Source organism: Rattus rattus, chromosome X, assembly GCF_011064425.1.
Source record: "Rattus rattus isolate New Zealand chromosome X, Rrattus_CSIRO_v1, whole genome shotgun sequence".
Taxonomy (NCBI): Eukaryota; Metazoa; Chordata; class Mammalia; order Rodentia; family Muridae; genus Rattus; species Rattus rattus.
The window spans coordinates 8,218,489-8,235,503 of NC_046172.1; the positions used below are offsets into that span (position 1 = coordinate 8,218,489).

The window sequence follows — 17,015 nt, forward strand, 5'->3', positions numbered from 1 at the left end:
TATTTCATTTAAAAAATTAACACCTGTAGTCTATCATCCTCTAAACTCAGTGTATCTATATTATCTAAATTCTAAGATAAAGGCAAACTTGTAAGTAACATCTCTAGTCATTATATAAATTGTCATCTTAGTTCCTTACGAAAATATGAAATAGTAAGACATTAAAAGCACCAAAAAGAATCAAGTTACTTAACAAAACATCCCATAGTACTCAGATATTCACAGTACTTATTCAGTTAAAGAAGATTAATAGTGGTGCATTCCATTTTCATATTAGCACTAGTAAGAATTTTATTCTTATTAGCATATAATAGTAATATTATATATTAGCACTTACCTATGTGGGCAGCCTTGACAAATTTTCTGATCAGCGAAGGAACCTCCCAAGACTTTACTTAGCATAGCTGGATGCCCTAAGGCTTTTAAAGCTTCATCTAAACTATCCACCAATGAATTAAAGAACTCTAAAGCATCATGTTGTTCACGAAGATTAACAGGCTCACCCCAAAGCCTGAGAAATGAATGGAATATAACATGTAACATGTGACAATCACAATACAAACATTTTGTTTTTTACCATTGTGGGTAAGGCAATTACAATGACAGCATATTGAAAAGACTACATGAGCAAGTAGGAAACACAAAAAGGCTAGCACTTTATGTTCAGAGTATTGAAGTGAGACCTGTAGTGAAAGCAGTAATAAAGTGGCAAAGCAATGCCATAGAACTAATGGTCTGCTCGATAGACAGCATAGCTCTGTAAGACAGGTGGTTGCTTCAGATGGTGCGACACATGAATTTTGAGCCCAGCTGTAGATGCCATTAAAATGAGATGGTCAATCTTACATGGATGCTTTCACTAAGCATTTTGCCAAATTTTGGATTACAGACAAAAAGAGTGTGTATGCTTACTTTCATTAAGCTGATTTTTCTAAGTGAAAAAAAGAAAGGCTTGATTCTATAGTTAATCTTTTTTCAGTGATTTGAGGACTTAAGTTAGACAAACTAATTCCAAAACTATCATTCATACATATGTATATAACACAAAATGAGAACAGCCATTGCTTCAGTCCAGGTTCTGACAGAATCTACATGTGACCTTGTATTCATAGAATAATACACACAAAGGACCTAAGTGCATTCTTTCTAAGCAAGCAATTATGACGAATGTATTTTATATATGACACAGTACTACTCAATAAATATTTCTTGTACATAGCAAATAATATTACATATTTTAGACAAAAAAGCCAGTGAAATGTAAATAAGAAATAAAAAAAAAAAAAAAAAAAAAAAAAAAAAAAAAAAAAAAAAAAAAAACCAAACCCCCAAAAAAAAAAAAAACAAAAAACCAAACCCAAAACCCAGACCTATCAGTTGTTACATTATTGGAAATAACACTATTCACTTTCAAGCTGTAACACAATTAGCCATACTTTAAAACATGTATGCCCCTTACAACAGAGACATCTGTTAAGACACCAAGGTTCCAGTTCTTATCATGAACAGATGCTCATGTATGTGAAATCAGATGTCAACATCATTATTAATGTGCTTTTCTAGCTCTCCTCAAAGCTTAATTTGAATATAATCACAAAGAACCAATCCTACAAACCTAATCTTGAGGTTCACTAGTAGTACATGGAGCAAAAAACACCAAGATTTCAAATCTTAAAAACTGCTCTAAATTAACTTGTTCTCTTGATAGATTAACAGCTAGAAGAATTTCATTATATAAGCTAAGTAATATGATTGCTGCCACCATCAGAGAAGAGGCAGAAAAATGCCATGTACCAGCTCCTCGTGGCGGTAAAACCGTAGGCACACCATCCATCCATCTAGTAGCCTTGCCTATCTCCTGCTCAAAGCCAAAAATAGCATGCTAATCTGATCAAGCCTCTGGATCTGACCGGGCAACCTTAAAGAACTTGCAGGGGAAAAAGTGAAAATAATTATTTACGGTATATGGTCCTCACATGTCTTCTGATTTGGGGAAAATTATTTGAGATGAGAAAGTTCAAATGCTGACTATATTCAATATTAAGGGAACTTTAAAAAGCATAGTAATAGATTATGTTTTAAAACAAAAAATACACAATAAAGTATTTATAGGTGAAACTCTGTTATCTGTGATTTGTCTCAAAATAACCCCTGGAAAGAAGTAGGAAGAATATATGTTCCTATGATATAATTCCTTATGATTCCACTGTTGTATGCATCAGATATTTTTCAATAATCAAGGTAGCTATGCTTAAGAGACTAAAGGAAGCTAGAGACTGCAGAAGATCTGGTTCAGTTCCCAGCATCCACATAGCAGCTAGGAACCATTTGTAATGCCAGTTCTAGAAGATCCAACACCCTCTTCTGGCCTCCAATGGCACCAGGCATCAATATGGTAAATAGTCATACATATAGGCAAAAAAATCCATATGAATAATTTTTTGGCTGGACATGATGGTGTATGCCTTTAATCCCAACATTCTGGAAGCAGAGGCAGAAGGACATCTGTGAGTTTAAGGGTAGTATAGTCTACAAAGCCAAGTTCCAGGACAGCCAGGACTACAAAGAGCTGTGGTTCTCAACCTATGGGTTGTGACCTCTTTGGAAACCTTTATCTTCAAAAATATTTATGGGAGTTGGGGATTTAGCTCAGCGGTAGAGCTTGCCTGAAGTGTTTAAGGCCCTGGTTCGGTCCCAGCTCAAAAAAAATTTTTATAATTTATAAATAATAGCAAATTATAGTTATGAAGAGCAATGAAAATGATTTTATGGTTGGGGTTACCACAACATCAGGAACCCATCTAAGGGGTTGCAGCATTAGAGGCTGAGAACCACTAGAGACCCTGTGTCTCAAGAAAAATCAAAAATAAAACAAAAATCAAATATGGTGTGTTTAAATGAGAATGAACCCTGCACACTTCCTTCATATTTGTGCGCTTAAACCTTGAAGTTGATCAACTGTTTAAAAGAATTAAGTACAATGGTTCTCAAAACCTGTGGGTCATGAGCTCCCAACAGGTTACAGATCAGACAGTTTATAATTTATAATAGCAGATTATAGTAATGAAGCATTAATGAAAATAATCTCCTGGCTGGAGTCACAACATGAGGAACTGTAATAAAGGGCTGCAACATTAGGAAGGTTGAAAAAAAAAAAAAACAAACCAGTGAATTTAGAGATGTGCCCTTGTTGAAGGTATGCAGCTAGGTGGGCTTGAGGTTTCAGAAGCTACACTAGGATCAGTATATTTCTCTACCTGCTGCCTATGGATTAGGATGTAGAGCTCTCAACTACCACTCCAGCACTATGCCTGTCAGCTTCCTACTGTGATGGAAATGGACTGATCCTTTGAAACTGTAAGCAAGCCACTTTTATAAGAGTTGCTTGGTCAAGGTGTCTTCTCACAGCAATAGAACAGTAACTAAGTCATCAAAAAAGAAAGCAACTAAAGAATGCTATCCCTACATGTATCAAAATATCACACACTATACTATAAATCTATTTAATTTTTTTTTAATCTATTTAATTTTTAACATGTCAAAAATTAACAAAACACAAAAATTGTCCTTCACTATGGATTTTTTCATGGTCAAAACAAAGAAGAAAATCTAAGGGTAGTTAGAGGATTACTATTGCTTAAAAAACTGAACATAAAGGTTTCTTAAGATATGTATTTTAGGAATATGAGCTATTTTTCAAGTGATGTGTTTTATTACTGTCCATCCATACTTTACCTGAACTGTTTCCAAAATCCTCTGGGCACATAGTACTGTAGTCGAGAAGCAGCTAAATGGCCAAAGATAACTTGAAGGTGTCTTAGAACACCAATATTGTACTCTTTCCTATCTTCTGTTTTACTCAGTGGTGGTTTGTCTTCAAATTGTTGAGGATATCCAAACACATCATCCCTGGGATCAACATTGCTCTAGAAACCAGAAAGGCATTGATAATGAGCCAATCAGAAGTTTAATAAAAATATGTTGAGATAAATTCAGTTAGTGAAAATACACTTTACTTTGTTTCAAGCACTTAATTTTCAAAGGTGTACATTTAATATATAGTCTTAATTTTGTTTTTTGCCATTCCTGAGGTAGGGAATAGACATTAATAGTTATAAAAGAATGGCTGGGCCCTCCTTAATGTTATAGAAAAAAAAAAAACTCAACCTGTACCAAAGTCCTAAAAGTTAGAGCTAAAACAATAAAACCAAACTTGAAGGCAAAATCTTCAAGAAATTGTAGCCTGTAACGATTTCTTACTATATTGAAGGCAAATGAACAATACATGGCAAATTGGATCTCAAGAAAATGAAAAACTTTTGTGTAAATATACTGCCAAGAGAGGCAATGAATTCAGTGTGGGAGGAAAATGGAAAATCACTTATCTGACAAGGAAGTAGAATCCTGAATAGACCGAGGACTCCTTAAACCCACAATTCAATTTTTAACATACAAAAAGCTGGCAAGTCTTTAATCCTAGCACTCAGAAGGGACACCTCTGTGAGTACAAGGCCAATCTGGTCTACACAGCAAGTTGCAGGCCAGCCAGAACTATATAGAGAGACACTGCTTTGAAAAAAAATAGCAGAAAGATTTAACAAGTTTTTGTTCAAAGATGTTCTACTTTAAACTCAACTAGAACACCTGCTATGCTAAGAACTAAAAGCAGGGTCTAAGAGATTTCTGTATATTCATGTTCATGGCAGCAATATTCATAGTAGCTAAACCAAGGAACCAATCCAAGTGTCTGCTACAGATGAAAAGGATAAACAAAATAAGCTACATATAAGAAGGAAGCTCACAAGTTCCAGGTGTGTCTACATTATTTTCAAAAAAGGCAAATCTAGTCAATCACAAAGAGCAAATGCTGTATGTTTGACTTAGGTCAAATTCATAGATAAAAGGCTTGTCAAAGGTGGTTGTCAAGTTTGGGAGGAGTTATTTAGTGGGCAGAGTTTTGGTTAAAGGTATGCAACAGTAAGTGCACTTTATAGTATTTAGCTGTATAAGAAAACATAGTTTAAGCTGAGCATTACAGCATGTGCCTTGAGTCCCAGCCACTAGGGCCAGCACAGAAGGTAATGGGCAACCTGAGAAACATAGCCAGAATCTTAAGTTAAACAAAAACAAATAGTGGTAGAAGGAAGAACATAAAAATTACCAAGGCTCAAAATTTTAAGGGCCACAGAGGAAAATTTATAGTTCAGTGGAAATCTTGTATTTGAAACCTTTAATACAGGAATAAAGCCCCCCTTCCCCTCCATGAAGCTTTGGTAGAAAGTAAAAATAATCAGTCCCCAATCCCTGGATTATTTAAGTCCAGTAGGTCTGGGGAAGAGTTGTTTTAGAAGCTCCAGAAGTGGTAAGCTGTTTCTTCAGAACAAATCCAATTTTACTGAATGAAGGGAAGAAAAGAAGAAATATCTAAAAACATTTATGACAATAAGAATACAATTCATGGGATTCATCTAACACTACAAACAGGAATAAATAAAACAATAAATACACATATACGCACACACAGTATGGGTACAAACAAGAGCAACCTCAGTACTGCTCCATTCTTTTTTGAAAGTCACAGGGTTATCAACCTTTCCTGTTGCTACCACTTACATTTTTCCATTGCTTTATTTTGCTTTGGCTATTTTTCAAGAAGCTTAAACTTTTGTCACAAGATCATGTAAACAGTATTTGAAGTATGTCAGAGTTTTGTTTTTAAGTAGGAAGACTTGGGGGAAAATATAAACATGTGCAAAAGGGAGCAAGCACAGATGAAAGTGAAAAATACAGCGTAGTGTGGTGGTATACGCCATAATCCTACCACCATGGAAACTGAAGCTGGAGACCTTTAGAGGCCAGCTTGGACACCACAGCAAGAAAAAAAAAAACAAAAACAAAAACAAAAAAAACCAAAAAAACAAAAACCAAAAACCAAAACAAAACATGGAAATAAAAAATTGGGTGGGGGGTAGGTGTAGCCTAAGACAATTCTTTGTCCAGTGTGGCTCCGAAAAGCCAAAAGGTTGGCTATCTCCATTTAAACTAGTCAAATTTCAATTTCTATCAAACACTCCTTTAGAAAAGATGGATACTTTGTAACTGCTGTAATGGAGACAACACTGTACTAAGAGGTAGCAAGTGGCAGAGGTTGTGCCAACATTCAAACATACTTTTGACAGTCTAAGGAAGGAAACCACAATACAATTAAATCTTCATATCCACTAACAACATCTATGGGTTCACAAAGGTAAACTGATTCTGTACCAAATATGTCCAGACTTTTAAAATCATTACTTTTTATGTAATTCAACTATACAACATTAACAACATGAGGCATTATATGTAATCCTCAGATAACCTAAAGTGTGCAAAAAGATTTGTGTAGATTCCATTCAGACTACCTGTATATTGGCAAATTTTGACATTTTGGGATGGGGTTTTTTGGAAGGGAATCCTGCACCAGGAAGCTTTTGAAGGGAATCCTGTGAAACTGATTGGTGACTGTACTTATCCCCTCCGTATCCAATGAGAGAATGGCATCTGTTATCAGAATTTTACACAGAGAACAGAAGTAATAAAAGAAATTTACCTCATTGTCCTGCTTCTCATCCCCAGACATATCATCATCTACATCACTACCTGTGCCTTCAATTGCAAGAATACCGTTCCTGATAGAGGGAATCATATAGAGTTGCTGAATCACAGAATTCATGTAACAAGTAGCACCAGCATTTTTCAGCCCCACAAATCCTTTTGGTGGGCGGGGTCCAACAGGTGGCAGGTATTCCCACTCAGTAAGTGCCTCACAAGCTGAAAAAAAAAAAAGTAGTTTTACAGCACAAGCAGAAATGAATGATTTTGTGCTTTTTAAGCTCTTTTAAGATGACAAAACAGAAACACTACTACCTAAGCAGTCATAGGAGGCAGGGCTCTGGCTTGGCATTTCTTCATAATAAATACATTTAAGGCAGCAACCCACACCACTGCAGGCTCCTTCACCTACCAATCTATGATCCTATTTGCATGCTTATAAGACAGTGTCTCATATAGCCAGGCTAGCCTGGAACTATCAATGTAACTCTGGATGCTATTCAACTTAAGTTCTTCCTGTTTTTATAATCTTCCCAGTGCTGGGATCATAGTATGTAACACCGTGCCTAGTTTATGGAATACTGGTTATCAAAGCCACTGCTTTGTGTAGGTCAAGTATGTATTCTATCAACTGAGCCACATGCCAACTCCCACTAACCCCATTTATTTCTAATCTGGTGTTGCTTTTATGGCAGTTTCTTAATATATTCACATGAGATGGCATACAACTAGCCTTTCCTTATTAGGTTTGGTGTTATTTGTACTATTCAGTCATTATTTTTTTGGAAAAGTATTTTTATTTATATGTATGTTTGTATATACATGTATGAACAGTTCTGTACCTAGCATAAAGTTAGAAACAATATAAATATTTTCTAGAGGGCCAGCTAAATGAATGACAGTATATTGAAGTGAAAAGTTTATAGCCAATACATGAATAGGTAAAAACCACTTGTTTTGAACAAGGAATAATGACAGCAATATCAAGTAGAAAGCAAAACAAAGAATAGCAGGGGCATTGAGAGATGGGGTTCAGCAGTTGAGAGTATTGGCTGTTCTTTCAGAGGACCTGAATATACAGAGAAGATGACAAGAAACATAGGAGGATGGCACAATTATGACTATCAAAAGAACCAAGGGAACAGATAGGTAAAATGTACTTTTTAGGTGTATACTCTTTTACTTGTTTGCTTTACTTTTCTTTTTTTTATGATGAAGCCTTGGTATGAAGACCTGGCTGTCCTAATTTGCTTGGAGATCAAGTGCTCTTTTAAGGATATGTATTCTGGGCATTTAACTTTACTCCTAGTCTGTGGCACTGCTTGGGTAAGTTTAGGAAGGTGTGGCCTTTTAGAGAAGTTTGTTACTCAGGGCAGGCTCTCAGGCTTTAAAAGTTATATGCCATTTCCAGTTTATTCTGCTTCCTGCTTGCAGCTCCTGGTTGTCAGTAGTACTGCTCCTGCCATGCCTACCTGCTGCCATGCTTCCTTGCTGAGATAGTGAAAGACTTTATATATCTCTGAAAATAAACCCTTCCTTCTGTAAGTTGGCTTGCTTACTTTATCACAGTAATAGAAAACTAATTGATAGAAACAGGTTAGCTTCAAACTCACAGCAACCTTTCAAGGTAGTAGGATTATAGGTGTGTACTGACATACCCGATTTATACTTAAATACCACCTCTGCCCTGAGACAGGGTTTCTCTGAATAGCCTTGTCTGTCCTAGAACTCACTCTGTAGACCAAGCTGGACTCAAATTCAGAGATCCACCTGCCTCTGCCCTCCTCAGTGTTGGGATTAAAGGAGTGAGCCATGCTCCCCCAACCTCCAATTTTTTAACATGCAAAATCATGTCAACTCAAAAGAAAAACTTCATTAAGCTAAATAAATTTTCACCTCACTACATTTAAACTTGCTGGAACATAGTGAGAACTTTAAGAAAAAGTAGAGGCATTTCTCCGTGAGGGACGGAAAGATTTTCTGAGTCAAGAGATTATTTAAGCTGTGGTTGCATTTATGACTACAATGGAGATAGGCTTTATTTCCAATTTGAAAGATAACATTTAATTTACCAAATACTTGTACAACCACTTATGTTCTCATATCTACTTGCTAAAAATCCTAGACTAGTTACTACCAAAACTATGACTTAAAGACATTTATAAGAAGAGCAAACGATTTAAAACACAATCATCACCACAACCATGTTTTAAAGTACTTACTAGTTATTGCTGTACCAATGTAATACATTTCAGTCAAAGAATCTACTATCTGTTTGAGGTTCCTTACACAGCCAACAGCTAATGCTACAAGTAACTCAAAACCAGCATTAATTGTGGCTGGTGAACCACAGACAGGAATGGCCTGCTCAGCAGGGAGTTCTCCATTTCTCATATACTGGAGGTAAACATTGGATGCAGGAAAGATGAAATCGTCGATTAATTCCTAAACAGTTTAAAGAAAGGATTAAATATTAGCAATGACATATTCTAGAAAGAGGAATATTTGTCTTAGAATTTGACTTAAGCCTTATTATCACAGAAAATTTATGTGAGTTTTCTAGTAAAAATATTCTTTTACCTATTTACTAGACACTTAATTTGTTTTTTAAAGGAATAAAGTCATAATTAATTTATATTTTACATTTACTTTTTTTGAGACAGGAGTCTATGTAGCCCTGGCTGTCCTTGAACTCAAGAGACCCTTGTGCTTAGATCTATTTTACATTTACTTTAAAAAAATCAAATGGATACCTATAGAAGCCAATTTTGAATAAAATTATATCAAAATGACAAATTTTTGTCTGAATTACCAGGTTAAAAAAATTCATCAGGAATTGATATATATGGGGGTTGGGGATTTAGCTCAGACACAGACTGCCAGGTATTCAGGAGTCAGAGGTAGGCAGATCTCTGTAAATTACAGGACAGTCCAAACTACAGAGACTCTGTCTTAAAAAAAGAAAACAAAATCAAAAAACTAAAACAGGCTTGATTCATTTAAATATCCTTAGGAATAGCTCAGATTTTTCAGAATAGAAAAATTAAGTAGCACTTTACACTTACATTTTATATGCATATAATATCTATAAGCATGCCATGGTGCTTTATATATTATCTAAACAAATATTGTAACCTTGGTAAAGATTCTTAAGAGGCAGGTTTTATAAAAGGTCAAAGTAATACACCACAGACCTAGTGCTATCAATCATATTAAACAACATGTACAAGGAAAGGATATGTAGTTAGTTTAGAATCAAGAACACAGAACTTACTTTAATGAGATTAGCACCCCCCTTTTCACAACCAATATGAAACTTTTTCTCAGGGGTCTGAAAAGCCAGTAGCTCCTTTGTAACCCCAAGGTGTCCTTCTAAGATTGTCTCTTCAATGCCTGTTTCACCTGTTCTTTTAACATCATCCTGCCAAAGAGAAAAAAAATCAAATGTTTAACTTATGGAATGGAGGAATCAGAACAAGAAAGAGGTGGAATCTTGCTGGAGGAAATAGATTAGCTACTAGAAGGGTATGTTTGTTGGTTTTGAATTTTGGACTCACTTCCTGTTCTTCCTTTCTGGCTTCATCAGTTTCAATGTTAATGGCCAGCTTCCTGCTTCTACTACCTTACCTTTCTTGATATGGTGGACTCTTAAACCCTATCCCCTCTCCCTTGTTTTTGTTGGGATGTAGTATCACAGAAACAGAAAAGTAATCAATATAACTATAGATTTCCTCAGAAATAAATTTTCATGTGGCCTTGAAAAATTAGTGTATTTGACTACGTTTTTTGTGGCAGCAGGGAGGGGCAGTATTTTCTTTAATATGAAAACTTGATGAAAGGCAGAAAAGCTGAACCTCAGTATGACAACTGCTCCCACCCCACTGACAAAGTCTCAGTATGTGGCCTTAAATTCACAGAAATCTGCTTGCTTCTGCCTCCCAAGTACTGGGCTTAAAAAACCATGTGGTACTATGCTTACCTTGTATTCTAAACCCTAAACACACATTTTCTGTAAGTAGTAATGCATGCATTCTATAAAGTACAACTCAACAATGCGATGTATGTTCTTTGGTCCCCTTTAACTTTGAAGCTTAAAATGTTCTAAATTATGAACCATTTATAAACGAATCACCATTTCTTAATGATATAAACAAAGTATTAACTGCAACTTACCCTAATTCTTTTAAGCCAATCAATTTCATTATTTAGAAGAACTTCAGCATTGGGTACATTAATGTTACTGTTGTAAGCGTAATTAAGAAGATGCCTTAAAAGAGTAAAGTAGTCGCCTGAATGTTTAGCCCTCTCTCTGGCTGTGCTCTGAAAATGATAAAAATACAGTATAATGAATCAATATGTTCATGCTTTGAAGTCCCCTTGTAAAAACCCCGAGTTAACTAATGTTTTATTAATTATAGATTGCCCTGACTGATTCATGCTAAACCCACAAATTCCAGAATATCCTTCCTTGTTGAAGGAGTAAGTTATACTGTTAAACATATTTTTAAGTCTCTTACCCCCAAAACAGTAAAGAGTAGAGTAATGAAGAAAAGTAGAGGCCTGTGTCCCATGCAACATCTGGTGCACATTAAGAAGAATTGTTCCTGTGCTACTTGACGGACAGTTCTGAAATGGAAATGAATTATGTTTAATATATTGTTTTCTCTTGGGGAGGGGATGATACATTAGGAACACAAACTAACATCCACTTAAACACTCATGAAAAGCATACATGTAGATGCATTTACCACTGCATGTTTAGTGACCTCATACTGTCCCTGAAGAGTTTGAGGAATGCATCAACCCTTTTCTGGAAGAGGATAAAACTAGCAATAGATAAAACATGCCCCTATATCGAACCTTAAAAACCAGTCCCCCTTCCTTAGAACTTTTATCAGTTGTGCCTTAGAGGAGGGGCCAGTGGGGATTATGTTATCACAGAACGCATACTGCTGCACCTCTTCCTTATCCTGTGGCATTGATTCCAAAAGCATGACCCCCAGATGAGCAACATCGGCATCAACTGGTAACTTCATAGAAATGCCAATTTTCAGATCCGAAGAGAAATGCTAGTAGTAGGCCTGACCAAGAATGTGTTAACAAATCTTTCAGATGATTCTGATAGTCTCTAAGGGTAGAAAACTACTGTGTTTATAATAAAATAGTTCCTTGAAGATGACTCATGATTAAATGGAACTAGAATGATTCACCCTACTTTTTTCAATGTACACAGCTGTCTAACTATGGTACAATTTTCTTAAAGAGGTAGCAAGTTTCCCCTCTTTTGTATGTGTTTGGATCTCATGAAAAAGGGTTTCTTTTCTCCCCCCAACCTCCACAGCCCTCTGGTTCCTCTGTGTAGCCCTGGCTATCCTAGAACTCACTCTGTAGAACAGGCTGGGCTCGAACTTAAGAGATATGCCTGCCACTGCCTCTCCCCCTTCCCCAGTGCTGGAATTAAAGGGATGCTACTACTACCCAGATGAAAAAGAGTTTAACAGGCTAAACTGGCTATTTTCAAGGAAATCACTCAAGGTTCTTTTCTGATCACTACACATTTCTCACTTGATGCTCCACTGGATCATGTTAGTTGCTAGGACTAGGCAAGTTGTATCCAAGCCATAATGACATCAATTAGATTTTGTGGTGGTTTTTTGTTTTTCAAGACAGGGTTCTTTGTGAAACCTTGGGTATCCTAGAACTAGCTCTGTTAAAAGAGACTGGCCTTGAACTCACATAAATCTGTCTACCTCTGCCTCCTGCCTGCCTAGTGCTAGTACTACAGGTGTATTGGGATTAGAGGTCTATATGGTGGTGGTGCTGCAACCACCAACAGGCTGTGCTTGTTTGTTTTGTTGTTGTTGTTACTTTGGTTTTGTTTTGAGACATGGCCTTGCTATGTCGCACTGGTTGTCTTGAAACACGTAGAGCAGCCTAGCCACAAGCCCAGAGGTCCCTTTGTTCTCTGCCTGCAAAGTGCTGAGATTAAAGATGTGTGCCGCCATGTCTTGCCTAATTAATTTTATAATTACATGTGAAGATCAGCATCAGACCACTATAAAAGGATGTAAACCAATCTACAGATTTGAATTGCCTTAAATCCAAATTACTTGTATAAAATCAGCTTGAAACATTAGTAATACTGATTAAATGTTCTTAAAATGAAAAAATGATAGATTATAATTAACCAATCTTTATGCTTAAATTCCTATGGTAACCCATAAAATTTCACATTAAAGTTGGCAGAGAAATACAAGACAGGAGGCCAATATCCTACCCAATTTTGCTGACTAAAATTAAACAAATTTAGGTTAGGTTAAATAGTAAGTAAAAATTTCCTCAACATTAATGTACCATGGAGAGTATTTGGTTTCTATAATACCTTGTGTCAACATAAATTTGATTCTACTTTACAAACATAAGATCAAGTTTCTTAAATAAAAAATAAACTTACTTGCTGTGACAGTGTAACAGTAAGTCAATAATAAATGTCTGCCAAGCCTTTTCTTTACTTAGAGCATCTAAGGCTGTTGGAATCAGGGCGAAACACAGTGTCATCACTTCCAATGCCTCACAGCAAACCTGTTCATCTTCAAGGTCTGGCTCATTGCCTGCATTGGTCTGTAAAATAATTGGGAACAAATTATTTAAAGAAGCTTTTAAAGAAAAACCTTATGTAATATGAAAGTATAAGGGAAAACACCTTGTTGGGGAACAGAGAGAACAAGAAAAGGGAGGAGGAAGGGAAGGAAAACAATAAAAACTAATGTTTGAAAAGTGCAATGAAGAAATCTAAATCCTTTGTAAGTTAATTTAGAAAGTGCTTAAAAGAAAATTCTATGTAACTTCAAAAGCTTAGTGCTTAAAATTTACCTACCATTAAACTACATATTCCCTCTCTCTACTTATTTCTTGAGGTCTTTTGAAATAGTTTGGAAACTATAATAGAAAACTAAGTCTAATGCCAATATTTTGCTATGATCCAAAAGGGGTTGGACATATACTCAACAAATATATCATTGAGCACTTTGTAGTTAAGAAGCTCCTAGAGACCTTCTGAGTTGTACACGTCTGAACCAACAACCAATCATTCCTTCTTTGTGAACCACTCTAGCACAATAGGTAGGTATATTATTGTGCTATTTAATTAAAAAAAAATCCAGTCTTTTTGAACAAGCGTTCAGTAAGGCTTAAACATTTTTTCCTAACTCCAAATATGCTGTGACTTTAATGTGACTGAAATGGGCTTTCATTCATTTTACCAAATAATATACCAAAGAGACACTATACCAAACAGATTCTACAAGAACACCAAAATAGCAGGAAGGACAAAGTGTTCAATATAAAGAGGGCACTATACTGAGCAAGAAGTTCTTATTACTCAAGTTTTTCTTAAGAATGGAGAAGTGTGAGCTGGAGAGTTGACTCAGTAGTTAAGAGCTCTTGTTCTTACAGAGGAATCAGGTTCAATACATAGCATTTGTATGGTGGCTTTCAACTGCCAGGGGATCCAATCCCTCTTCCCCACAGACCTCTGAGGGAACCAGACATTCATAGCACACATGTATACATATGGTAAAATACTTATACACATAAAAAATAACAAAAGCAAAACTACAAACAAAACAAAACAACAACAAACCTCTAAGAATGCAAGTGTCTAAGGGGTAGGTATACATAACAGAACCTTAACTTACACAGGACTGAAAGATAAAGGAAAATGCAAATTCTTTGAGATGGTCTGACTTCACTGACATGTAAAAATCTCACTTTTATTCTAAAGTAGCCTCAGATTAAATCTCAAGATTAAATTCTTTGTTTTAAAAATAAACCTTTGTTCAGGTACAGCTGCAACTATAACTATGCAAGTGATGTTTAAGGATGAACACAGAAGTGTAGCCATATATATATATTCATTTATATAGGGGTATATTTCTCTCAAAATTCTTACCTTCTCATAAATTTTTGTGACTTCCTCATTTGGGCTGAATACCAGTTGTAATCCCCCACATCCTGATGTCCAAATAATCTTTTGTATAGCTCTAATTACACAAATATCAGGCATATATCTTGAAGCCTATAAAATAATGATTAATTAAAACTGTTGAGAAGACTATTAGTGTTGATCACCACAGAAATGACAACCATTTCATGCCCACATATTAGAGAATAAGAAGTTCAAATATTGGTATAAAATTTTCATAGCAGTTTTATTCATATCTAAAGGGCAAAAAAAAAAAAAACCCAAGTATATTTTGTCACATATATAAACAAATCATGGAATATTCATAATGGGATTATATGTTTTATTTTATAATATATATGATCTACCTACTTTTTTTTTTTTTTTGGAGCTGGGGACCGAACCCAGGGCCTTGCGCTTCCTAGGCAAGCGCTCTACCACTGAGCTAAATCCCCAACCCCGATCTACCTACTTTTTTATTTACGTGTATGTGTGTCTGAGTGTACATATATGCATGCATATATTTTTTTTCAGACAGTCTATGCAGACCAGGCAGGCCTAGAACTCATGTAGATTTGTCTACCTCTGACCCTAAGTCCTAGGTCTATAGGTGAGCCACCACGACTAGCATACAGTGATCCCACAAAATGAATTTATTTAACAAAATGGAATGATCTATTGTACCTTAGAACACTGACAATTCATAAAGTCATCAATAACTTTTTTTGAGATTGGTTCTTGCAGGCTGGCCTATTTATTATCCTTTTGCTTTATCCTCTCAAGTGTTTGGATTATAGGCATGATCCAACTGAATAAAACTCAAGAAAATGGGGGGGCTGGAGAGATGGCTCAGTGGTTAAGAGCACCAAACTGCTCTTCCTGAGGTCCTGAGTTCAAATCCCAGCAACCACATGGTGGCTCACAACCATCTGTAATGAGATCTGATACCCTCTTCTGGTGTGTCTGAAGGCAGCTGCAGTGTACTCATACGATAAAATAAAATCTTAAAAAAAAAAAAAAACTCAAGAAAATGAAAACTTTCATAGGGGACAAAAAATTTAGTGGATATCTGATATTAGAACTGAAAGGAAGTACTGACTGCAAAAAACCACAAGGAATAGTTACAGAAACGGTCTGTCTTAGGGATATATATATATAGGTGTGAAACGTTGGATTTGACTGTAAGTCCCAAAAGAAAACTTATTGTGTAGTGTTTGTATGAGTGTGAAATGTTATATATATACTCTGAAAAAATGCTGTTTATTATATAAAAAGTTGAAAAAAGTACTAAGAATATTAATTGGCATTAGAAAAAACATGATCTAGACTGAAACAGTAAAATGAGTGAATTTTTAAAAAGGGTTAGAGAGACAGCTCTAGGAGCATTGGCTGCTCTTCCAGAGGACCCAGGGTTCGACTCCCATCATCCACATGGAAGCTCAGAATGGTCTGTAGCTCCAGGTTCTGGAGGATCCAGATGCCTTCTTCTGATCTCAAAGAGCATCAGGCATGCAAGCTGTGCACAGACATATTACATGCAGGCAAAACACACAGAATAAAATCTTTTAAAATTGTATAGTAACAATTATGACCTGTAAAACATTATGTATGATGTATTCTATATAACTCTTACAATACTAACCTCATCAGAAATCTGCTGAGCAAGACGAACGGACACGTTTCTAAGCATGCATTCAGATGATGGGTTAGGAATGCTCTGAAGGGCACTTTGTAGCACCACTGCTTGATCATGAGTTACTTGGTTGACCTGAAAAACAGTTAACCATCTTATGTCAGTATTCTGTATATAACTTGACCCAATCATTCGTACCCCATTCATCGACATTCCTAAGATGTTTTCTTTCCACATTTACACACAATATCCTGCCAACGTGGTATGCAACTAGAACAGATTTCTCTACAGTCCCCTATTCTAGATTAATCTGGCCTGTCTTTCTATTAACATATCAAGTCCAAACTCATCTCAAGATGCAGTAAATCATATTTTTTACATGTGTATCCTTTTAAGCAGACCCTGTTCATAATCTCTAGTTACAAAATTCTACTTTGAAAATTAGAAAAATTATGACTATAAAAAAACAAACAAAAAATAGCAGTACTTTTACTTAATAGTATATTAAGTGTTTTAATAATGAGAAACAGATAATGCAGTTAGCTAAATACTTCTGATTATCTTTTGAATTGTAACTTTTCTCTATACTGTAAATGTTTAAGATATCCCTACTACTACTAAATTTGTGTTTAGCTTTTAATTGACAACAAATACTTCACAATTATAATACCTTAGTATTTACAGCTAGCAAATGGCCATGTTCTCTAAGTATTATAGAAAAGATACAAGAGGAAGCATGCTATTGCCTTTTGTGTGTTTTGTACACTTCATTAAGTAGTCATGTCATGGATTAAAATAAGAATCTTTTTATCCTTACAAGAGTCCTCC

General features: G+C 35.6%; 1 protein-coding gene across 1 annotated transcript in view; it reads right to left on the reverse strand.

The window, feature by feature from the left end:
- The window catches only part of Usp9x (ubiquitin specific peptidase 9 X-linked), a 136,719-nt gene that overhangs the window by 20,017 nt on the left and 99,687 nt on the right, over positions 1 to 17,015 (reverse strand). Inside the window, 10 exon segments of the mRNA XM_032889660.1 lie at positions 338 to 511; positions 3,736 to 3,926; positions 6,590 to 6,810; positions 8,814 to 9,036; positions 9,866 to 10,012; positions 10,765 to 10,911; positions 11,109 to 11,217; positions 13,046 to 13,212; positions 14,543 to 14,668; positions 16,197 to 16,322. Coding sequence (XP_032745551.1) covers positions 338 to 511; positions 3,736 to 3,926; positions 6,590 to 6,810; positions 8,814 to 9,036; positions 9,866 to 10,012; positions 10,765 to 10,911; positions 11,109 to 11,217; positions 13,046 to 13,212; positions 14,543 to 14,668; positions 16,197 to 16,322 — 1,631 coding nt within the window.